Source organism: Pseudopodoces humilis, chromosome 2 (assembly GCF_049639895.1).
Source record: "Pseudopodoces humilis isolate 2021_Gansu_Grassland_sample_001 chromosome 2, ASM4963989v1, whole genome shotgun sequence".
Classification (NCBI taxonomy): Eukaryota; Metazoa; Chordata; class Aves; order Passeriformes; family Paridae; genus Pseudopodoces; species Pseudopodoces humilis.
In genome coordinates, this window is record NC_142201.1 from 47,584,869 (window position 1) to 47,609,559 (window position 24,691).

General features: G+C 38.9%; 1 protein-coding gene across 1 annotated transcript; it reads left to right on the plus strand.

The window, feature by feature from the left end:
• The first annotated feature begins 149 nt into the window (after positions 1-149).
• On the plus strand, positions 150-23,094 carry OBI1 (ORC ubiquitin ligase 1). The gene is made up of 6 exons (XM_005516432.3): positions 150-283; positions 4,870-5,005; positions 5,993-6,084; positions 7,709-7,957; positions 11,153-11,241; positions 20,745-23,094. Exons 1-6 carry the CDS (start codon positions 212-214, stop codon positions 22,246-22,248), a joined length of 2,142 nt encoding a protein of 713 aa, XP_005516489.2. The 5' UTR covers positions 150-211; the 3' UTR covers positions 22,249-23,094.
• Positions 23,095-24,691: the final 1,597 nt, after the last annotated feature.

A 24,691-nucleotide genomic window follows, 5' to 3' on the forward strand; every position in this document is an offset into this window, starting at 1 on the left:
AGCTCCTCGGGGGACAGCAGCAGCAGAGCAGAGCCGTGAGGGGCCGCGGCTCCCGCCCGCCCTCCAGGGGAGCGCTGCCAGAGCGCGGAGCGCTCCCCTCCGCCGGGCGGCGGCTTGGCCTCGCCGGCTGCCGTAGCGGGGCTGGCGGGGCCGGGGCCGCCCGCGGGACTTCCGTGCTGCTGGCGCCGGGCCGCGCCGCTCGGGCCCCGCCATGGCGCCGCACGGCCCCAGCGCCACGCTGCCCCTCCCGCTGCCCATCACCTGCCACATCTGCCTGGGCAAGGTAACGGCGCCGCCGCTGCCCGGCCCCCGCGGGCGGGGGGGGCTGCGGGGAGCGCGGAGGTCCGGCCGGTGGCGGCAGCTCAGGGGCCCCGCCGCGGCTCGACGCTCCGACCCCCACCGGGGTTGTGTCTTTTAAGGCTCCGTGCGGGGAAGGAAGCTGGGGTGTGGGCCGTTCCCGGCAGTGGCCGAGCCTCGCTGGCACCTTTGGGAATGTTGGGAAGCGTGCGTTGTCCCGGCGGGAGCGTCCCGGGAGGTGTGGGATGGGCCAGGGCGTCCCAGGTGGCTGAAACGCGCGTATGCAGCTCCCGAGGTGCAGGTGTTGAGGTTTGGGGGTTTTCTCCCGGTACCAGTAGGGTATTCTGTTCTAAAATGCTCGGGGAGCTCAGTGCTGTGTCGCGGAGGACAAGTGAAACAAAGAGGGGGGTGTGTAACCAAGTAGGTTTTAAAAGTACTGAGCAAAACTGCAGCAGTCTGGAGAAAAAGTTTCCGTTTCCTCTCTCTGACACTTTCTCAGTTCCTTTCTCTTCTCCCTCGGGAAGCGGAGGGCTCTTGCTAGTCTGTTCTTCTCTAAAAGCCCCAGAGCTAATTTCATAGCTGTCACTAATTGCTTCTCAAATTCTTTGCTCATTCCTTACTACTCATTTCTTCTTCTTCTTTTTTTTTTTTTTAATTCGCTTTCTTTTCTTAAAGCACAATAATAATTACAAGAGGAGAAATAGCCTTTTATGTTGGTACTCTGGCATTTAGTGTCTGTTTGTTTCTGCCTCACCTGGCCTTTACTCCCAGACCTCTGTTGGGTTATAACAAAAGAGCAGGCACATTTGATGTGTGAAGTAGGTGTGACATCTGAAAGTATGAAAGTAATTTCACATCTAGTGAAAGTAGTCAGACATCTCCCTTTTCTGAAGTCTCGTAATTCTGACAGTGCATTACTTTTAGCAACCATGTTTACTCATTTCTTGTCTATTTTTGTGGAAGCTGAGTAAGACTTCCTGGCTCTTGTCCTATTACTTTTTTTTTCTTCTGTTTATCTGTCTAGTGAAAATGGAGGAGAACCCAAGTGTACTCTGTATGTAATGCAGCGTGGATACCCCCCACTCTGCAAAAAGTGGAAAGAATGACAAGAGGAGAGTGAAATCGAACTGACAAAAGATATTTCCTATTTGTGTCCCTTCCTTGTTAGTTTCTGATCTAAGCACGTAACAGTTTGGTTAGGTACTCATTCATGTCTTGCTATAAACCCACTGGGTTATTCCAAGCCACTGTTTTGTAGTTTCATTTCCTTTCTAGATGTTCCTGAATTTGTACTGGAAAAGACTTCCATACTCCTTCTTGCTCTCTTGCACTGAGATAATGCATTAACATTATATAAGTGAATCTGTTGGTGATACATGTAATAAAGATATTTGAATGCTTTCATTTTTTGACATGTAAATCAGTTCAAATTTTGGCAAAGCTGACAGCTGTGACTGCCCTTTCTTTTTAATATGCATCTTTGTCTCTAGCTTGGAACTTCATTGAAAACTTCACCAGAAAAACTCGTCTTCTCAAGATTATGTTTGGAGGAAGGAATTTGTTTGGCCTAAATTAAGGAAAAAGTCTTGTTAGTTTTTACCACCTTTTAGGGCGGAGCACAGAGTGTCATGGAGGGCTGACATAATCTGGTACTTCCACAGTTTGTAGCATAGACTTCAAATCAAGTAGAAGGCCACCCTAAACCCAGAATGTATATCTTGCTATCCCTGCAAAATTTGCAAAGTCCTGACTGCAAGATAGAAACTATTAATTGTGTATAATGGTAAGAGGATAAAAAAGGAGATAGTGCAGAGAAATTCTTTCAATTATTTGGCCACTCATTGTTTTTAAAGCAGAGACCTTGGGCAGCAGGGATATGTTAGCCCATTTTGTTAATGTGAAAAATGTTAGAAAGTATATTGGGAAGATGTGCAAATAACCATTTAAAATAAGAGTAAATTACTTGGATCAATTTCATGTTTGTTACCTGAATATTCTTTTGGTACAGTCTGGGCTGTCTTTTACCATACATACTTTTTAATTAGACACCAGATCAGAAGCCATCTGCTTTGGACTGTTAGGTTTACTTGTCCCAGGATGTCTGAAGGTCTCTCTTGTTAGTTTTGGTGTAGACAGGTTGCTTGGGCTCGAGACACAGTTTTGTGTTGGCTGAAATGTGTAGCATGTCTAGGGATTGGTTCACTGGTGTGTGTCTGATTTTCCATGTGCCTGCTCCTCCGTTAGTGCTGCTTGAAGGCCCAGATGTGCCTTCAAAGTGTAGTTGATGTGTACAGGATTGGATTTTGATTTGCATAGGAATGGCATGATGTTAGAGGGGAAAAATTAGGAAATTGCTCAAAATCACCTAGCTGATCAAGCCTTCTGAAATAAACCATAGTCTTTCTAGACATAATGGTCAATGAACGAACTGGAACTGTGCTGTAATTCAAGTAAAGTGCTTTTTTAGTAATAGATATGTCCTGATCCCCCACCCTGTGGGTTTGTCACAGTTGGTGGGAAGGGCAGTGGCACCACCAGCCATTGTGTGACATTTCAATAGCGACTTTTGCTGTTCTGGTGTGCGTTGCTTTGTGTGGATCCTGAGCCAACTAAAGTATAAAACCCCAGCCCTGAAATGAAACTCGTAAAGGTATGTAAATCAGGAGCACTGTACCCTGGAGAGTAATAAATGTGACTTACTATTTTGCTAGAGATACAGAGTAATCATTCATGTACAGAAGTGTGCTTCTATGTCAGGTTTGGGGTAACTGAGGGTCTCTTTCTCCCCAGAGGGGAACCTTGCACTCATGAAGCATCTTTTCCTGTTTGGATTATTTTATGTTATTCTGTTCTGTATCATATCATCACCGTCCATATAACTATTTTCAGGCTGCTTCAGAGTAAGAAAGAAGTATTACTAGAGAAGAAATCTTTTTTTCTTTTTCCCTGCTAGCTGCAGGTGAGAAAGCTCTTCTTCTTGTAAAAGAAAGCAATAAGTAACAAGATTTTTGAAATTAGAAATAATGGAAATTTTAATATTTAAATGTTTCCAAAGCATTGGTGTGCTAATGCTTGCAGTAATCACAAAAAAAGCCTCCTTAATTAGAGGTGAAAGTTCATTGTCTCTCTGTTCATACCTTCAGTAATTTGAGTTTCTGTTTATGTATAGATAATTTGTTTGACTCCCAGGACTGTCATATTTGAGGTCTTAAAAATATTATGAATCCTGTAAGGTAACAGAGGCATAGAGAGTGAATTGGCAAAGAAGGTGACAGATCTATGCCTTAGTTCATATCCATAAATATTTCAGTGGTAAAACACTTGGATTTTAGCTCGTGCAGTGCTGATCATATGGATACAATTGCTACAGGACATATCTGTTGGCCCAAGTGGTTATGAATGTCCTTTCCAGGTGCTTGCTTCTCCCTGTCAACATTTAATTTTTCCTTTTCAGTTTGACTAGTTTACTAATAGAATGAAAGAGGAATATCTTGGAGATTATGAGGAACTTCATTTAAAGATGAAGATTCTCTTGAACTTGGGTTTTAAGTGCAGTACAATAGAATTTAGTATATATTCTGACACTTCTGTGTCTAAAAATACATTTATTGGAAAAAGACAGGAGTGGAGGAAAAGCAAATAATTATTTGAAGATCCCTAACACAAATACTAATGTTAACAAGTAAGAGATTGGAGAGTATGCATTACAGTAAGCTGTAGCAAGCTGCAGTAAGACATAAAGTATTTTTCTTCATTATATTTGGTCCCTCTATGCAGATTTACTTTCAAACATGGTTTATAGTTAAATGACAAGAGAGAATAGTGCATTGTCATTAATATTTTCTAAAAGTTTGTTTACCCTGTCGTTTTGGAAGGGGAGGGAAAGCTTGAAAGAATCTGTGTCTGATTGGAATATTTAATCCTTCAGTTAGCTGCCCCATTCTTGGGTAATGACTTATTTAGTAGCAATGCATATCTAGCAGGAGACTTGAATTAGTGATTGCTGGTTCACATTTCAGCTCTGTGGTTTTGGCCCTGATCCTTTTAAAAGCTGATTTCCATGAAGCTGATTATCCGCAGGCTAAAGTTAATCTGTAACACTTTATGTTCCGGTGATACCTCTTCCACAGCAAAGTGTTGCATGGTGCCAGTAGAGAACCCTCTGTATTGAAAATGTGCTTGCTTTGGTTATGTTCTACCTTGGGAGGTGAATGCATTTCGCTGGAGTGGCTGGCTGTAGTTCTTGGGAGTTGTGGGGTAAAGGAAAGGTGCTGCTGCTCTGGTTATTAATGAGCTCTTGGAAACAAGTACTTTAGTTCTGCAGAAACTCTTATAGCTTTGGTGCCTTCAATAAGGGGGAAATGTGGTATTGTGAGTAGGAGGTTGCTCCTAGCTAGCCCTGAGAAACAGCAGTGTCATTTTCCTGCAAGGCCAGAATTGCACTGGGAGATGGAGTTGTATATTTTTGTATTTTGTTTGTATATTTTTGTATTTTGTTATTTGAAGGAGTTTTAAGGTATTCATAGAGTCTGTTGGTTTTTTTTCTTTTTATTTCCTCTTTAATGCTAAAAGGTCCGTCACCCAGTTATCTGTGTGAACAACCATGTTTTCTGTTCCATTTGTATTGAAGTGTGGCTGAAGAACAATAATCAGTGCCCAGCTTGCAGGATTCCCATCACGCCTGAAAATCCCTGCAAGGAAATTATAGGTAAGGACAAGTTTAGGCTTTGAAATAGCTTTCTGGTATTTACTGCTGGAGGAGATTGCTTTGAGTCCAGAGATGTCTGGATACCTTTTCTTCTGTGTGTTTTTACCAGCATCTAAGGAAGAATTAACTAAATCTTTAACCTTGTAGCTATTAGAGATGTTACTGGAAAGTTCCAAAGACATTGTGTATATTAATGGTGAGATTATCCAAGCAGAATCAGTACCCAGTGGCTCTAATGATTGTTTTTAAATCTTGTTTGGATGTGCCTTTAACTGCAAAAAATGTATTAAAAATGCATTCTCACCTATGCATTGCAACCTGTTCACCTAAGAGACCAGCATGAGCTGAGAAATAATGTACTTCAATCCAGAATCTTGAATGAGTATGTGGTATTTTTTACTGGTTGTTTACTTGTTTATTTTTGTTCATCACTTCCTCCGTTTTTTTCTTTTCTTTTTTTTTTTTGTTTTAAAAGAAAATTACTGTAAGCACAGAAATAAGACAAAGCTGCAGCAACTGCATGAGGATCTTTACTTCCCCAGAGCTAGGAAATACTGCAGTCTTTATTTGACGTAAAATATCATCTGTGCTATTTCATTCTAAGAGAAAAATTTATCTGAATAATCTCACTTTAAAAACTTACAGTTACTTGTACTAATTAAATGCATGCTTGATACCCTGCTCCTTCCCTTCAGCTGTATTTATTAGTATGGTCTTAAATAACATAGGATTCTGTTAAGGAAAAAAAGTTGAAACTTGTGAAAGTTTTCTTCCTGCTGTGTATCACGATTTTGACTTATAAACATCACTAGTAGGTACTCAAGTTGAACCTATTTTGAAAGTGAGAGGACTTTAAATTTTCCATGGTAGCCAATTGGTCCAATATTAGCTGCATTTGTAGTTGATAATATGAAAAGTGGTATAAGGTATTGAATTGACTGAAAAGGAAACAATATCGGTGCTTCTTTCATCCTATTGTTGCTTTAGGAGGAGCAAGTGAAAGTGATCCTATATTTAGTCCAGCAGTCAGAAAACACCTACGTAAAACAAGGCTTGAATTGCTCCACAAAGAATATGAGGTAAGGACAGGGGGAGTGTTGTGCCTTTCCAGATGAACTGCAGCTGTTAAATTATGACATACAAATGGTCCTTTTGCTTTGAATCCTGCTGTTTTTAATTTGAGTAAAGGTGTATACTATATCTACATGAAACACAGTCACATTAAAATGCCACCTTTTGACTGAGGTTACAAGAGAGCATTTGCTGGTGCTTGAAGTGATCCCACTGAAGTTACAGTAATAATGTTTCTAGATGACAGGTAGCCAAATACAGCAAATTCTTTAGTTTTGTGGGAATTCCACCCCCAGGTGGTATGGGAACATTTTCTTTATGCATATTAGGTGTAGGAAGCTTTTTGTTTTGTCTTCAATACAAACATATTTTCTGAAATGTTTCTCCCTGTTGCTCAGAGAGACTAAATTCCTTCTTAAAGAATATTGCCCACTGTAACCTTCTGGCATAGATTAATTTTTAGCTTTATTGTTTTCTGGAAGTGAATAAATGTTTGAAAGTGAAGCTGAACACTCCAATCTCCTGCTGGAAAAATATTCTCTTGGGAAGAAGATGAAAATATATTAATAAGGAATGTCCTTAGTTTGTTTTTTCAGCTGTTGTTTCCTCAGTAGCAGCAGTGTGAAGACATCACATGCTTTTGAAGGAAACCTGTCGTGGGGAGGAGAATGAGGGAAAGGCAATGGACTCTCCCTGTATCCTTAACACGGGGGAAGTAAGAGCTGTCTTTTATGACAAGCTTGCCCATAGCTCAGGTTCTTTTAGTCTCTCTGAGAGGAGTCAGGAAAAAGATGCTTCCTGCTTTTCTGTTGAGTCAGCTCAAAATTCATACAGCTAGCCATAGGATAAATTTATTTTTAAAAACCGTTTAATTTAAAATGGTTGTTTCCATGCTGGGGGCAGGGGTGGGCACGATTATTTGTGAAAATATGCCTTGGATTTATGTAATTGCTGTACATGGCCTCCTTAAGTAGTGTGGCCATGAACAACTCATACACTTGAATTGGTAAACAGTGCTGAAGACATGTTTTCAGGATAAATTATTTCTTTTATTCCTTTAATAACAGGCTTTGAAAGGTTTTTGCTTCCCTGTGGCTTCAGACTGATATAGCTAAGAGCTTTGTTCTTTGCATTTTGGAAGTCTTCCTTAAGATGTTGCCTTTTCGGCATAGCTGGAGCATGTTGCCTTTTCTGGGCAGTGTTCTTTCCATTTTGAATTCGGCAACTTTCAGCATCCTAACATGTGACATTTCAGAATGATATGAGAGAAACACTCTTAAATAATAACAAATGAGTCAGCAGAGGATAACCTTAAGAACACTCTTGATACAGGAAATCCTTGCACAGAGTGCCCTAATAATAGATTCATGTTGCTGAATGCTTTGAAGCTTTTGGTCTGCCCAACAGTTTGTTCAGGGTCCTTTATGTCATCAAGGGATTCCCTGTACTAAAACCTTCAGTGTGCTTGAGTGTGCAGGTTGATTAAAATCCTGCCTAAAGCACAGTACATAAGCATACTTAGATATATGTGTAAATGAAGGCATGCATCTGGGCTTGCCAGAACCTGTGTTTCTAAAGTGGGAACTTGCCAGTATTATTATTTTAATTCCTCTGAATTTCTGACACCTTCAGGATGAAATAGAATCCCTGCAAAAAGAAGTAGAAGATCTGAGAGGTAAAAACCTCAGTTTACAGATACAGCTGAAATCTCTTCTGGACCCTGCGGCATCAGCTTTGTCTTGCCAAAATGAGGAAACTAGCCAGTCAGCAAATGAAGCAAGTACCAGTGGCCCAGAAGCCCCAGAGGAGTGGAGCAAAAAGCTGAAAACTGCCAATGATATGTGCGAAAAACTGATGGATAATGCGGAAAAGCTAAGGGAGGTAATAAATGTAACAAACACATTTCTTTGTCTATTTTGTACTTTAACTGTTTTGTATTAGTTAAATGGGAGTAAGAACTACCATGACCTTCTGGTACTTCATAGATCTAGAAGAAGGAGGAAAAAAATTGAATTCCAGTGACTGTAGGTATATCATAGTATTTCCATATTGCCCTTGCAAGTGTCAGATGTTATTGCTTGTTCTAGTGAGTCCTGTATGTGAGTCTTCTTCAACTCCTCTGTCACTCTGTGACTGAGTAATTGGATTATAGTAGCACTTGTCGACAGTATTGATGACCAGATTTTTCAGGCTTGCAATAATCTATATAATATATCTATTTTGCAACATTTGGTGGGCAAACACAGTACAGTTGGCTGAGGCAGATTTTGCACTATTGCCCTCCCTGCTAACCGATATTTTTGGTGCAATTTGCTGAGACAGAGTAACTTGACCCTTTGACTGAAAATAGACAAGCTTCAGCATTTTATGACCAGAATATCCTTTACTGGAAACCTGTGGCCTTTTTATACATTTTTATATATATCTTGATGTAACATAGAAGTAAATCTGATACTGCAGAAGCAAGGATGAAGGAGATAGACATGTGAAAATGCATCTAAATAAAAGTATCTTGCAAAATATACCTGCAGGCACAAGTAAGATCACCTTAAAAATTGAAGAAGAGTGAAATTTCAAGATTAATTTGAAATCAAGGTGGAGAAAACTGGACTTGTATTTATTCAAAATGCTGTCTTGATTTCTTCTATTAACAATATTGGGTTACTTCCTGCAAAACTGAAGTGTGGTGCATTTAGGACTTTTTTTAAAAGTTTTTAGCATTAACAGTGTTCACACATTTTCTGTGCTATAGACTTGGAGGTGCCCATTGTACTGTTCTGGCATTTTGTTGATGGGACACTTCTAGAACCCCAGAAACTTCAGATTCCCTTGTAGATGGCAAAAGAGGATTCACAATGAGAAGTTCTTGTCTGACTATATTTTTTGGGGTTTTTTTTTTTCATGATGTTAAACCGTACTGCCTCTTTTTTTCTTTTTTTTTTTTTTTTGATGACTTAAGATTTTTAACCTTTTCCCTAGGTAAGTGGAAAGAACACTGTAACAGGAACTGAAGAAAGGGTTTGCTTGGGTGTTTTTCAGTATAAATTTAGCCAAGAAGAGAGGTTTAAGCATATAAAATATCTGAATTTGGTGAAATTAGAAAAAAATAGAGGCTTAAATAGGTTTTAGGGAAGAATTCTTAAACTGTTGTAATAGAATAATTTAGGTTGGAAAAGACCTTTAAGATCTTTGAGTCCAACACTTTTTTCCCCATCTGGTCACTGCTCAACAGCTGCTCAGTTCCATATGTACCTAAGGTCAGTTGGCTCTGGCAGACCTTGTCTCATTTGTCAGCATGCACTGCCCATCCTCATTCTGAGACAGTAAGACCTCTTTCCCATCCACACAATATCTGGAACCAGAAACCTTCTCATTTCTGAAAGTACCTGACCCAAGAGTTCCAACCAGACAGCACTTCCCAGTGAGATAAGATCCCTCAACAAATGTGGTTGTCATCACTTCCTTTTTCAAAACCAGACTGAATCAGGAGATAGCAACCACCTTTATCATTTGATGTTCTAGAACAGACAAATACAGGAATGCCCAAAGTAGGCATTATTACTTTGAGTGGAGTCATAAAAGCTATGGGAGTGGTGAAACAAACTCCATAGAGAAAACCTAGGCTAAGTACACTCCTTAAAAATGCAGTTACATGAACTCATTAATGTAGACATTGTGCTGCAAGTGGGGGTCCCTTGCAGATTATTGGCTTGGAGAGTAGAGCACTCTCAGGAAGGAGGACAACAGAGAGGTTCAGTCCTGCCTTGCTGTTTCACATGGATGCCTTGCCTATCAGTGCTACACAAGTAATGAAAATTTTTGCTTGATTATGTAGCTGGGGGAGCTGTGTTTTTGGAAAGAGAGAAAGGGCTTGGCCAGGTTGTCAAATGGTTTGATGATGCTTTGGAAGTGAGCGCCCCTGAACTCTCATTCATTGCTTTCAGGATAGCTTTTTGTGCTTTTATTTTTTAAATACCGAGTAGTTGACACTCAGCCTTGGGCTCACCCTTCTCTTCTCTGCCACAAGTCTCAGTTACTCTTTCTGTCCATAGGAATATTGTGGTGTTTGGGATGGAGGGAGATGTTTGTTTATATTTTTTTGCTCCATTTCTTCTCCCCCTTACCTTGAAAGGTTGCTAGGGTTATTTGTATGAGCATTTAAAGTTCTCTGCCTCCCTTCTTGCACTGTTTGATGCTTCTGAAAATGTATGTTTCACTCTTGAGCCCAGCTGCATAGCTCTTTCTCAGATCTAGCTCTAGATCATACTTTTATTATGCAGCAGAAGCGCTATCTAATTGAGGCGATGAATTACAAGTCCTGGACTTGTGGTGCTGTTTTTAGCATAGGGAGATTGAGCAGACTCTAGGAAGTGCAAAGAGTATATTCTGCTTGTTAGGATAGTAGCATTCATTGTTCTGAAATATGGTGGCAGGAAAACTTCTTGATATGAATATGAAGTGTCTTGTTAACAAGAGTGTCCGCTGAACTGGGAAGAAAGAATTGACCTCAATTCAAGGAGTAAGAAGTGTTGTGAATCAGGAATCTTAATCATAATGTCCTGGAAGAAAGTGAGGAAAGACTGCAAATAGCTTGTCATAATGGATTTACATCCACGGGACAACTATGCTTTAAAAACAAGCCAAAAACCCACAAAGTAATCTTGCTTTAATTTGGAATGGGGGAAGCTGTTCAACATTAGTTTTGCTGATACCTGCACATTGTAATGTTAATGTACTTAACGTATTTAGTCATGTGGAAAAAAAAAAACATGGAATTGCCATTAGTACATCTCCTTAATGATTTTCTGTGCTAACTAACATAGCTGTGTTTATTTCCCTAGATAGGACACTTGCAATGTATTTTGGGAATATAAATAAAAAATGTCTGTTCGCTATTCAGTTTTGCAAACCATTTCCCATGGTGATTTTTAAGTAGTGTCCCTGTCTGAAGGCTATTTCCTGCCTGCACATTTCTAGTTCTGTCTCTTTAAAAAGGAGAAACAGCTTGTCCTATAAATATTAGAAATCATTTTTGTTTCACTGTATACATATTTTTTTTCCTTTTCTTTTCCTTAGGCAAATAAGAAACTGAGCATGGAGAACAATAGCCTTTTAAGAGAGAATTTGCGACTAAAAGCTGAAGTTGATAGTAGATCACCCCAAAAGTATGTGAATATTTTAAAAGCTACTATCTTTTATTTATAGACTGTTTAACTGTTGTAAGCCTGTTTAACCTAAAACTGTGGTGGTGTACATGGTGTTGCATAGGTGTCTCCAGGTAGACTTGAGAATTTTTATCCTCATGGACTTAGGTGAAAAACTAAACTTATAAAATAGCAGCAAGTGGGTGAGAAATGTGTCTTAGAAAATTGCTGCAAGTCCACAGTGAAGGAATATGACTTGACTACAAGTGCTGTTCCTTTTGTTACGTGGCCAGTATTGAAGTATTGGATTCATTAGTGGAATTCTGCAGTTGTTATAGGGACATTTCTGAATCTGGTACATGGTCAAAGTAGAAGGTCTCTTACTAAGTGCAGATGTTCTAGGTGTTTGTGTTTGTTTTGTTCTTCCTTTTGCTGCCTTCAAGGTTTATTTTGTGGGCTTGGGCTCCTTGTTCAAGGAAGGCTCCTGATAGCTTTGTGTATGGGCAACATATGTAGAATTGAGCTTCTGCAGCACGAGACCATCATTCCCAGAACTGACATCTGTGTTTAATACTCTGTTTTAAACAGTTAAAACACCAGTGACAATACCCTCAAAAAGCAAAAACTTTGCTATACTCATCAGAGCTGTGTTTTAAGGTGCCTCTTCTTGGGAGTACTTTGTGCAGCAATATATTTATATTTTTAAAGTTCTTTTCCTTTCTTTCACTGGTTTTCTACCTTTCTTCTCTCATTTGTTTAGATTTTCAAAAGCTAATAGCGATACTGGCCAAAGGTTTATACAGGGCTTTTGAGGAAGGGGATTAGGAGGCACCTGTGTAATATGAGAAGAAAGCTTTCTGGATTTTGTTCTAGGTCTGGCAGCACACCTGCTGAAAGATAAAATTCATCCCTGTAGAAGAGTTTACTTGCCAGACTGCTTGTCATTAGAGACAACAGGAAAGAAGATGCATGATCCTTGTGCTGTGGATACATGAAAGCACATTCTGCCCTAAAGACCCCTTGTAAAACAGAGCCCTGTTTAAGGCCTTGGCATTGGCTTTTATGGCATGGAATATCTTTTCCCCTAAGACTCAAGAGTGAGTTGGCAAAGCTGGCAAACTTAAAAAGTAAATAGATATAACTAAATAAATGCTAGAAGAGACCAGATAATCTGAACTGGATTTTACTTTTCTGATACCAGGTAAACTCCCCAGTGGAGACAATTTCCCTTTCTTCTAGCTTGTGCACGCTTTACCATGGTTATCTAAAACAATAGCCTGTCACTTTCTGCTTTAGAAGCCCAGATATAGCCAAATGTTATTACAAATTGCATTGTCAGGGTCTGTCTTGGAATCCAGATGCCCACTAGATTGGTTGGTCTGTGTCTCTGCTATTATTTTTTTATTATTATTTTTTTAGTCGCCTGAACAAATGTCACATCCTGCCTGTCTATTGGGAGTTATCTTTGGCCCATGCTAACTCTGGAGCTGTGCATGGGATTGTGATAGTTGGGCATTTGGTGCCAATTGATGGTTTGGATTTAGGACATTAATTGAATCAGGTTTAAACTAGGCTAGGAACAGTTCAAATACTTCAGGAGTTTGTGTTTCTGTACCGTGTTTCTGCTCTATTGAGTCTTGCCTTTCCTTTGAGCTTAGTGATGTGATACAAGAATTTAAGTACATGCAAGGAAAAACTTGTCCTGAAAGAAAACCTTCAGCACATTAAATTTAGCAATTTTGATTCATCCAGCCTATACCGATTCATTCCTTGACACATCTTGAAGATTGAATTTGTCCAGGTCTTCTAGATACTTATGACTTGAGAGAGCAAGTAAACTTGTGTTTATTTGGTTTTACTCTGCACTCAAGAATCTGCAGTGTCTGTGGTTTTCTGAAGTCATAATGCTTAGAACTGGTACTAGACTACAAATGAAGTCTTGGTAGCACAAACTAGAGCAGAAAAACTGTCTTCTGTCTTCTACAACATCTTACATCAATATCTTGCAATACCTTTTTAGTTGTTTCCTTTTACCTGACACTTCTAGCACAATGGCCAGTACCAGTTCTGCCAAATTGGTATTTAAAAAGTTACCTTCCTACCTCATTTTGCATTTGTGCTTTTAATGTTCCCTTTCAAAGTGTGGGCATTAAACCACTTACTGGCTTTCTTCAGGTTGATGTTTTGATGCATGTCCAACTCCGTTCTTTCAAATCCCACATACATCCTTCAGATGGTGAGAAGTCTCTCCTATATTAATGTTGTTAAGCAGAATTTTTAAATTAACTTTCATCCTTGTGGTCATTAGTCTGGTCAATGTCCAGATCAGACCTAACATCAAGACATTTTTTAAATATTCTTTCAGCTCTGATGGCCAACTTTGATAATACTTAAAGGGTCTTTCAGCTAGGCTTCACACTTTGAACAGGACTTGCAATTAATGGTTTTTTTAACTTGCCTATAAAATCAGAATTGAAGGCGTAAGTATCAGAGCCCAACAATGTCACTAGAATTAAGTTTCCATACAAGTACATGGATTTGACGGTATAGTTGCTCCTGTGTGCTTTATTCAGAAGTTTTCAGAAGGTAATTTTGGGAAAAGTTTCTGAATAGGTCTTTAACATAATTTAAAGTAGCTACTGAATTGGATTTTTGTATTTTAGTGCCACCACTGTTGTTTCGTTTTTCATATATTCCTTAGCTTCAGATTCTCAGGTATGGATTCATGTTTAAACAAATAACTAAAGTAACTAAATAAAACTGGTATCAAAGTATTTTGTAAAGGTTTTGCCAGTATTCAGTCCCTATATCCCAAGTGTAGTTCATTTTGTGCGTGATGACATTGGAGCTAAATAGCACAACATAAATTGTTTCAGTGGACTTTGCTTTACAGAAGAGGGAACACTAATGGCAGGTGAATAATCCCTTTGTAATACAGACTCTACCTCTTACATCACAGGGAAAAGTATAATTAGCCTTCTTCAGTGGTCAATAAAAACTTTCCTTTTATCATAGGCTTGGATTGTTTTTTCTTTGTTCTTATCCATTAAAACCTGCTGAAAAATGTCATGTATGTCAATAAAATCGATATTTCAGCCATATCAGGAATTTTTATACATTTTTTAAACTCATGGTGCTGATTTATTGATTAGCTTTTTATTTTTTTCCTCAAAACATTTTTGAGACTGGACCTTCACCAGAATACCATACCATCATATAGCTGGGACACAGGTCTGAAAGGCAGATGAGAGTAAGTTCCTTGCTCTGATTCTTACCGAAGACCTGCATTAGTCTTCCATTTCTCAGGCAACTCAGACTGATTCATGGTTGTTATTTGTTCTTTCTTTACCTTTTCTCTTGATGAATTTTCAGTGACTTCCACTTTCCCAATACAGAACAAAAAAACTTCTAAAATTTCAGTTTTGCAGGATAATAAAGCCCTATTGCTTCCATCTCTGCTTCAAGTAGAAAACCATTAGGTGTATTGGCAGGGCACAGTGGATCTAAAAGCATTTTTGGCAAAGGGATGTTTGCCTTTTACCTGAAGGAAAATAGCTAGCAAGTCCATCTACTCCAGGGTATAGTGTATTTTATGAATGGTTTGATTCAAATCAGTGTGAACCAGACTTCTAGGCTTCCTAGGAGTCTTTTCCCTAAATATTTAATTCCTTCTGCCAGTTAAAGTCCCAGTCTGAAAAACTATCTGTAACATGCATAAAATTGTTGTGTTATCTCTTTTCTCTGGTTGCAAGTTGTTTTATTATTGCAGTTTAGGGAAGGGAAGAGCAGTTCCTCTTCAGTTTTACTGTTTATTTTGTCTAGATTTGTGACTTCAGGTACACTGAAATCTAAACCTGTTGACTTTCTAGGTCATTCTTTACAACATTCAGTTTTTACCTAACTCAAATACCTGCACATACCAGACTGTTAAATTCAATCTGCGTTTCACTGGACCTACGAATAGGCTTCTAAAAACCTGTGCCCCGGGTGCAGAGGGTAAGAGCATTTGCTGTCTTCCCTGATAGAAAACTGGGCTACGGTCTCACCTCTCTGCAAGTTTGCTGGTTCAGAGAAGTGACCATTTTCGAATACTAGCTGCAGTGTGGCCGTAAAAGTAAAGTAGAAGAAAGTAACATATAATAGCTTTCAAATGAACTCTGAGTTCTTGAGTCATTAAACCCTGAGAAAGTGCCCACTTCAGGCATAAAGATCTAAACCTTAGGCAGATGGGTAAGGATGGTGAGATGACACTGATTTTGTGGGTTTTCCAGTAGAGGTTGTTTTTTTATTAGTTCTGAAGTAATTCTTTCTAGCTTTTGCTATTTGCTGTCCCTGGTGATAATCTGCCTTTCTTACATGGAAAACCAGTGATGATTCACTGATAGATGTTAAAATGCTTGGAGAGGCTTTGCATCTTTGTCTAAATTCAGCCAATTCCCTACATGAAAGTGGGAACTGACTTCAAAGACTGTACCTGAGTTGTCTGTTCCCAGTGGACAGTATGTCTTAACTTTTTGTGGGTTTTGAGGGTTTTTTTGCTTGCTAGGAATAGACTCTCATCTGGCAGTAACTTTTTTTTTATTTATTTCTGATGTCTATGCAAATATGACACACTTCTAAGAGAGTTGTATAAAACCTGGGATGTTGCCAAGATGTTTCTGTAGACCACCTTTCATAGGTGATATAGAGGGGAATTGCAGAACTGGTACAGCTGGTATATGATATCACTGAGGAGCTTTAGAAACCAGTAAGTTTTTCAGCTGGTTTGTTCTTGAATTTCCTGCTTTTCTTCCCATCTAACTGCAGATTCCAGGGGAAAATGTGTATCTAAATGATGGGACTGGATTTGGTTGTACACTCTGGCATTGCCCTTATCTCAAATTGTAATAAGCCCATTAGTGTACCTTGTCGTTTTCCACTTTTCACTCTTTGTTTCCTTTGGAGGATGGATGTTCATGCATCCTGAACTGCAGGGTTTGGGCCATCAGGTGATTAGAATTGGAGAGTCAATTTCCATAGCATCCCTGCAGATGCAGTCTTTGGGGAGTGGTTATACAAGAAAACAGTTTGTTGCAGCTGCTTGCTATCCAGAAAGAGAAGAGTTTGTATGAGGTTGTGTGGTTTTAAACTGACTAAAGGGCTCAACCAGACAGACATGCTGCAGTTAGTGGTCACTGATGTGTAAAATAAAACCCTAAAGCTGAATTTGCACAACTATTAGGTAAGAAGAGAAGGAAGAAACTGAAAAAAAAGAGTTTTTAAATGGACTTTGCCAGTCTTCAGAAGCTGTCGTGGTTTAACCCCAGGCAGCAGCTAAGCCCCACACAGCCTCTCATTCACTCCCCTCCTGGGGTAGAGAAGTGGAGAAGCAGAAGTGAAAAAACACATGTATTGAGATAAAGACAGTTAAGTAGGGTAAGAAAAGTTGTGCACAAGCAAAGCAAACCAAGGAATTCATTCATCCTTTCCCACAGACAGACAGGTGTCCAGGAAAGCAAATCTGTGCCTAACAGTGACTTCAGGAAACAAACATGGTCACTCAGAATATCCCACCTTTACTTATTCTTTTCCCAGCTTTTTATTCTGAGCATAATGAGTAAATGGTCTGGAATATCCCTTTGGTGTGCTGGGATCAGCTGCCCCAGCTGTGTCCCTCCCCAACTTCTTGTGCATCCCCAGCCTCTTCACTGGTGAGTTGAGAGGCAGAAGATGCCTTGACTCTGTTGTAAGAACTGCACAGAAGAAACTAAAACATCTCTGTGTTATCAGCATTGTCTCCATCATATATCCAAAACATAGTCCCATAGTAGCTAATGTGAAGAAAAGTAACTGTATCCCAGATAAAAGCAGGATAGGAGTACTCAAACATAACTGAGGTAGCAGTTGTGAAATTATGCAAAGGAGGGTGACTCCAGCAATTTTAGTTCTTGCTCACTATAGGTGAGAGATGACTTCAGCTTTCTGATTGGTGTCAAGTTAGAATCATGCTAGGACAAGAAAAGAGACCTTTTCCTCTGACTGAGAAAAGGTCCTGAAATATGAGCTTGAAATGTTCATCTAGACATCCAGTGTCACTTCAGACACTTTAACATATCCACTACACATTCCTGAGGCTCGTAGCTGTGATACATAACTTCATCCTTCCAGAGTGATATCTGGGGGCCAGATATCACTCTGTATGTTTGAGTGAATGTAAAATGTTCAGGTGATGTAAAATGATGTTAGATGTCTGTGTTGAAGGATCCAAATCCCACCTGAAATGTGTTCCTGTTCACTTTATGAGTGATGATTTGTTTGTCAGGGCTTGCAGATTTCTATACAAAGGATGTACTTGAAATGCAGTGAGATCCAAAGTCATAGTTTCAATGATACAACTAGAGAACAAGACTCTAACACTTAAAAGTCTGTCCATGTGGGGGGATATGGCCTTCCTTTTGGTGTATGTGATATATATATAAATGTGGTATTTACCACATTTACTGAATAGCTTAATTTCTACTGAAGAATTCATCACCTTGTTACCAAGTGTGAAATAATTCAAATACTTAATGAAATACAATTTATCTAGATTGTCAGGTGAAACTTAGATTTATTTTTAAGCACTTGTATTGCAGTCTGTTGTTATCATAAGACTGTAACCTTTTGGCTATAGCATGGCTCACTGTACATCTGAGGGAAAAAAAAGAAAAAATCTCTTATGGGTGGTTTGCTTTGGGGAGATGGGGAGGGTTCTGGTTTCTTTAACCAAAATATTAATGTTTTCAAACTCTCTTCTGACTTGCTAGGTCAATCACTAAAGCACCTATATCTGGAGTAATTGGCTATGTTAAAAAAATCTATGTCTTTGAAAATGGGAAATAAATGTATTCAAGTCTTAAAGCAGGAACAGAAAGCAACTGCTGTTCTAATGCCTAACTGCAGAAATAACTTTGTAGGCAGCTTGTCATATGTTACATTTCTGAAAACCAAGATTCCCAAGCACATCCCTCTGCAACAATTAACATATTAGTGATGCTATTTGCCTTTGAACAACATACTGTATTTTTTTAACCTGAGGACACTTGTTATAAAAGTTACACTTGAGAATACAGTGCTTCCTCATAAGCAAATCTCAGGCTGTCACTAATGCTATTTGCATTAAATAAACATATTACACCATTCTTCCATTAAAAAGGAATTACCAGGTATGCATATAAATGTAAACATGTTTTAATTTTTATGTCAGCATGTCTGTTACAGGAGGCTCCAGAAAATCTTGCTTGTTTTACAGAAGCATTTTTCCCTTTCTCTCACTTGGCTATTCAGCTAAATTGTATTTTTGCATCATCTTTCTGTATTTTATTAAGGAGTGTGGGGTTTGCTACCATAAGACTGTGTGAATAAGTCTGTTAGAGAAATGCAAAATAAATACTTTTGGACCACCTTAGGAAGTGAGAAAGCTCTTGCTTGGTCCTGCTGTGCTACAGTGACTCCTTCTGTATCTTAAACCAAAATCTGTGTTCCTTTAACTGAAGGAGAAAATAAGTCAAAATGTGTCATATATAAGGATTCTTATTTCATGTAACTCCCCCTAAAAATATAATGGAAACATTCTTGAGCTGTGATTCTGCTTTTACCTAATTTCATGGGAAAAGAAAGTCTTCTGTGCCTTTTTTCCTATTTCCCTCTTGTGTGCAGCTAGAAATGGACCAACTGCTATAAGCAGTTGGGAAAACTTGTTTTCCAGAGAGTAAGCAAATGAAAAATGGTCTGTCTTCTTTTTTTATGGGTAGAGGTACTGTGGAGGTGAAGGGGTCCTTGTGTCCATCGAGTTGCAGTCCAGCTAGCTTCTTTTGGGGAAAAAAAGGAAATCTTACTAAATATAAAACTTTTACATGTCCATTTCTTGTCTACAAGGAAGGGAGTGGCACACATCAAAACTGTGTGAAGCTTAGGCTGATCTAATTTAAAAAGTGGTCTGCAAGCTGTGACAGAAAGGACTTAGATTGTTGTGTAAATCTTATCCGTCACTGAACCATCTACACCAAAGTCTTCGGAGTTCTTTAGATATGCAGAAGCAGTTGAACAGTGAAATACATCAGTAGATCTGGTCACTGCTGCCCAGTTTTTTTGGGCTTATGATAGCCCTTATTGCTTTCCCCAGCTGTCCAGTTAATTGTCTTGCAGTTGTGAGTATACAGCAGCTTCCTGCTACTTCGGGCTCATGACTTGAACAAGCAGAATATGCTTTGATTGTTTGCTGCAAATGCATGCATGCATGGATCCATGGCTGTTTTGCCAGCATAGTTGCAGGCCACAGATACACCACCTTCAGATTTCACTGATTGAAGGGTTGCAGTGGGAGCACTTTGTGAAGAGGTGAGCTGATGGAATGGGGAAAATGGAATGTAAATTCAGTGTGACTCTGAGGGAGGGACAGGCAGACAAAGAAAAATGTAGAAATTTCAGGCAGTGTTTGTGCTGAAACAGTAAATATAAACCTATGCTGTAACGTGGAGCTGCAAGATGGAAAATGGAAATTCAATGTCAGCCCACATACACAATTGTCCTTTATTTGTGATGTAAAACCTTATTTGTCAGAATTGTAGGGTGGCTGCAGGTCCTTCCCTCCTTTCTAATAATACCAGAACTTTAATTGTTTTTTCTTTCTGTAAATTGAAAGCCTTGGATGGAGCAGGAAATTCCCTGGTGCTCACCTGTCAGTGACAGGTTAGTATTAGTCAGGGCATATAGCTGAAACCTTCACTTGCCCTCTGGGGAAGGTCAGTCTTGAAAGCTGGTGGAGGATGAGGGGAAGGTGAGTCCATATCTTGGCAGTTGAAAATGTACTCAAGCGGGAAACCCCACAAACACACAACTTTCACAAACCACAAGCAGCAGGTTTTTGTATTGGAGTCAAGATAGAAATCAGATTGTTCTGGTTGTAAAGCTCATAAAAACAAGTAACTCAAAGTGGATATACCATCCACAGGATGGGTGAGGAAAAGCTGTATATCTAACGGGAACATAATTGAAATGGTCTGTATAAGTATTTAAACCACCTCAGAGGACTAATGCAATTTCGGCATTTCATATCAGCATTTTGTTTTTGACAAGGTGACATTGTGAAATAAATGTATTGTAAAACACTGCTGTACTCTAGGAAAATGATTGAATGTAAATATTTCAAGATGTGGACCACTGTTCAAATGTTATCATAAATCTTTGCCATTGTTTTAGGGGATAATTCTTCATGCATATTTGAGTTGAATTGATAGAACCAGCCCCTGGAAGGGTAATCTGCTTGTTATTGCCTTGCTACCACTAATACTTCAATTTTGTCTTTTCATGTATCACCTCCACCTGTATGTTATTAGTGATGATTTTAGTATTTTTTTTCATAACTAGCAGAGAGAAGTTCTGACTTTTGTTTTCAAATTAACAGAGTGTTTAATAGCTTCATTCTGTCTTGAAATGAGCTTGCAAACCTTCACAAGAATGTCTTTTTCCAGCTTAACGTTTTATTTCTTTTTTGCTTATTGCAGGTTTGGTAGGTTTACAGTAGCTGCACTTCACTCCAAAGTGGAACAAAGTGAACGTGAAATGAACCGTCTGAAAAAGGCACTGGAAAGAAGTGATAAATACATAGAAGAAATAGAGTGTCAGCTTTTACAGCTGAAAAAGGCAGGCAAAGGAAGCCAGACAGTGAGTGCTGTTAGTGAGAGAGTGCTTTCCACAGATGCTGAAGAAGGTAAGAGCAGTCAAGATACAACATGTCTGAAAACCCAAGCTGAGGAGAAAAAGGCTTTGAATACCAGTCAAAGTCCTGACAGTCTGAAGCAGCTGACAAGTGGCAGAACTCACTTAAGCTCTACTAGTCAAGATGGCTTGAATAGCTCAAATACCCAGTGTGCCCCAAAGAAAGAACTGTTTCCAGGATGTCACAGGGTTCTCCTAGATGAAAATAGTACAAATATGGATGCCTGCTTAGAAGACCAGTGGAATAAAATTGAGGAATGTACTCCATACAAAGATGAAGAACTTTATGATCTTCCACCACCATGCACTCCTTTTCTGTCTCTCAGTCGCCTTCGGTTGAACACTCCTGATGGAAAAGAAAATGTGAGAAAACCATCAACATTCCTGAGAAAACTGAAATTTGAAGAGTTTCATGACACTTCTGATGATTGCAGCAAAGATTCTTCTGAGCACAGCACAAGCAGCTGTAATAGCAAAAAGAAGCTAAACTGTTTTACTACAGGAAAATCAGGGGTTTGGGGCACCTGCCCAACAAATTTTGCTGAGAACTTAGATTTTGATGGATCGGAGCAAAATTCAGTAGCTGGTGAGTCAGATGAGAGAACAGCAAAGTCCAGTGATAAAACAAGTTCTTGCTTACCTAAGAGGTTGCATACTCTCTGCTCTTCTGAAATGAACCGCACAAGAACCTCCAGCGAGGCCTCTATGGATGCTGCCTACCTCGATAAAATTTCTGAATTGGACTCAATGATGTCTGAGTCAGACAACAGCAAGAGTCCATGCTATAATTTCAAGTCCTCTGATCATGATGGTTCTTTAAAGTCAACAGAGTGTGCTAAACTTCTGAATGGAACTGAGAAGAATCTGGAAGAGATGAATGAGGAGCAGAGTATGAAGTGTCCAGAGACAAGAGATCTGGTAGCTGACAGAACTGGCTGGAAAACTGCTATGTTTTCCAACCTCTCCCCGTCTGACGTAGATATGAGTGACCACTTTCCACTGTTTACAGGGCAAAATGTAGTGGCTAATGATGCCAAACCTCCAAACTCTTTATTTCAAAGGGACTTTTCTCCAAATGTACTGTTCAGTAACTCACAAAGGTTGTTTGAGGAACAGAAGTTTGGTTCATGTTTTTTAAAGATGTCATCTGATCTGCAAAGTCAGATTAATCCTCCTTGGGTGTCTTCCTTTACCACTGAAAGAAAAAATAAAAGTGTCGGTCAGTCAACCAAGAGGAAAATTCAAAACAGCCTTTCCAGTGCTAGTCCATCAAAAACCACCAAGAACTGATTCTGCTTGGAAATCAAACATGACTCAAAGTTGTAAACCTGCAAATGTTTAATATTTACAGGTGAACTTAATTGTTTATGACCTCCATGCAATCTGATCCTGTTTTTTTTGACTATGAAAAAACTGAACATTCACCTGCCCATTGCAAGCTTTTTCCCAAGGAAGAACCATTCCAGATTCTTTTCTTTGACTGGGCATTTTATTTACCTGGGGGCTTGGGAGTTTTTGATGCTCTTTAAGTTTTCAGATTACATGCTCTTCCAATTGCGAGCACGGCTAATGGCTCCCTGACAGTTCTAAGTGGTCTTGTCAAATTAGTCATTTATGTAAGAATTAGTTTCAAAGATTATATTTCCCATTCCTAAAGATTATATTTTGTGCATGTAAGGCAGCTACTGGCCATATATCCTATGGATTCCTGAAATGGCTATAAATTAATGTCAGTTTTGCCATAAAACTTGCCTCCCAGAGAAAATGTTCCTGCTTAGACTGTTTCATAGACTGTTTCTCTGTACTGTACTGAAAGTCTTGTTTTAAGTGGGTGTAACATAGCAGCCCCTTTCTTTTCAGGGTCACAGCACTTCAGTCAGAAACTATCACTTTAAACACTGCAATTATGTCTTGTCTCTTTTTGAACTTAAGCACAATTTTTAATTTAGTTCCCAAAAATCATTATTATTCTAAATGTGTTTAGTATGCCTGTATAGACCGTAAAAATGGGTTTGTATGCTAATGATTTGTTTACCTAATGTGCACTGAACATCTTACATTAATACTGTACCATTTTACATTAATACTGCATGCTTTTCTATGTGAATTGAATAAAACATGTTATAAGCACTGTAATCCTTGATGTTGCCTCAAATATTGAATTAGAAAAAAAAAAAAGAAAAAAGGAAAAACTTTTTTTTTCCCCTAATTTGGAAAATACATATCTAAGTTTTGTAAAGCATAAACCTGGGCTTATTCACAAAAAAAAAAAAAAAAAAAAAAAAAAAGACAAGAAAACAAAAAAAACCACCCAACTCCCTCCTCCTTGTTAGACATACTACCATTCCAGTGTCAGCATCGATACAGTTGATGGAAATGGCTTTCAGCCTCTCTGGAGGTGACTCTTCCATGAAGTATTGCATAGGTCAACATAATGTGATGGCCTGCTACAGGCAGGAGACCTAATTAAGCAACAGAGCAAAATTGGTTTCTTTGCATTATTGTGTTTTAAGGTTTTTTTAAGGCCATATTTAATTACAAGATGCAGGGGGCTTTTTTTCTTTCTGTATAGGCCTCTGATGGCATTTCTTAGAAACAGATGTCTTTGCTTCATCAATACCTATGATATGAAAAATCCATATGCTGCCTTTTGTCCCTTTGAAAAGTGATAGCCACTTGGAAAATATCAGTGGACTCGTCTTGTAGAGATAAGTTCTGTAAGCTGTTTGAAAAAGAGCTACACCTTCCATTGAAATGTCAGCATGCATTTGTGCAATTGATGTGTTCATTCTGAACTGGAACTTTTCTTTTTTGGGCTTTACCAAAAAAATCATCATTCAAGCCATACATGCAAGGACCATTTTGTGGTGACAGGCAGGATGGCATTGTGCTTGCATATACTGGTTTCAGTATACCGCCTGAGTTTTTAATCTTCACAGAAAAATCTAGTTGTTCAATTTTAATATATTTGTCAGAAATTAGGGAGTTCTCAAAACCACATGGAAATTATCTGTTACTTGGTTTGACAAGTTTTACTAAAAGTCAAAAAAATGCTGCCAGGCTTCAACTCTTTGGGAGAATAGACAAACACTTTATTAAAACATCCTTGTGTTGCAGAGCAATAAGGAACACAGTAAGTGCTGTCTGTTGTGGGTTTGTTTCATTGTGGCGTGCAGGGAGTGAATTTATGAGTTTATACTCTGATTTTTCATGTTTCACTTCCAGTTACAGAGGCATGAATACAACTGGTGTCATGCCTGAAAGCAAACTAGAATAAAGGAGTTTCTTGTCCTTTGAGCAGGAACACTACATGCAGGCTTGCTTTTCAGTACAGATGTTTTGACTATAGGTGTCTTGCAGCTTGAATGGGTAGAAGAGCCAAACCTAAGGTTAAAAAGGTTGTGTTCCTCTTGGCTTAAAGTTTGGATCAGTGCAATATCAACTCAAAAATTTCAATTATATGTAATGACTGGGTTTCTTCAGGTATAAATTTCTCAGCTGGACATGGGTTTTCAGTTCTCCAGGCTGTGTTCTTTCAATGCCTTGCTTGTCTGATCTCCTTCTGCCCTTGATAAAATGGCCTAAACTAGAGCTCATTGCTGTTAATTTTTTATGGTAGTTACCTAGTTATGTAGTAATGTAGGACTGGAATACACAAGATCTACAACTTAACTATTAGAATTTTTATTACAACAATAGACATTTCCAAGTGATGTACAGATGAAATCTATGA

Coding starts and splice junctions, on each gene's coding strand:
- OBI1 (XM_005516432.3), top strand. CDS start 212: ATGGCGCCGCACGGCCCCAGCGCCACGCTGCCCCTCCCGCTGCCCATC. Junction 284..4,869: donor GCCACATCTGCCTGGGCAAG/GTAACGGCGCCG, acceptor TAATGCTAAAAG/GTCCGTCACCCAGTTATCTG. Junction 5,006..5,992: donor TCCCTGCAAGGAAATTATAG/GTAAGGACAAGT, acceptor TTGTTGCTTTAG/GAGGAGCAAGTGAAAGTGAT.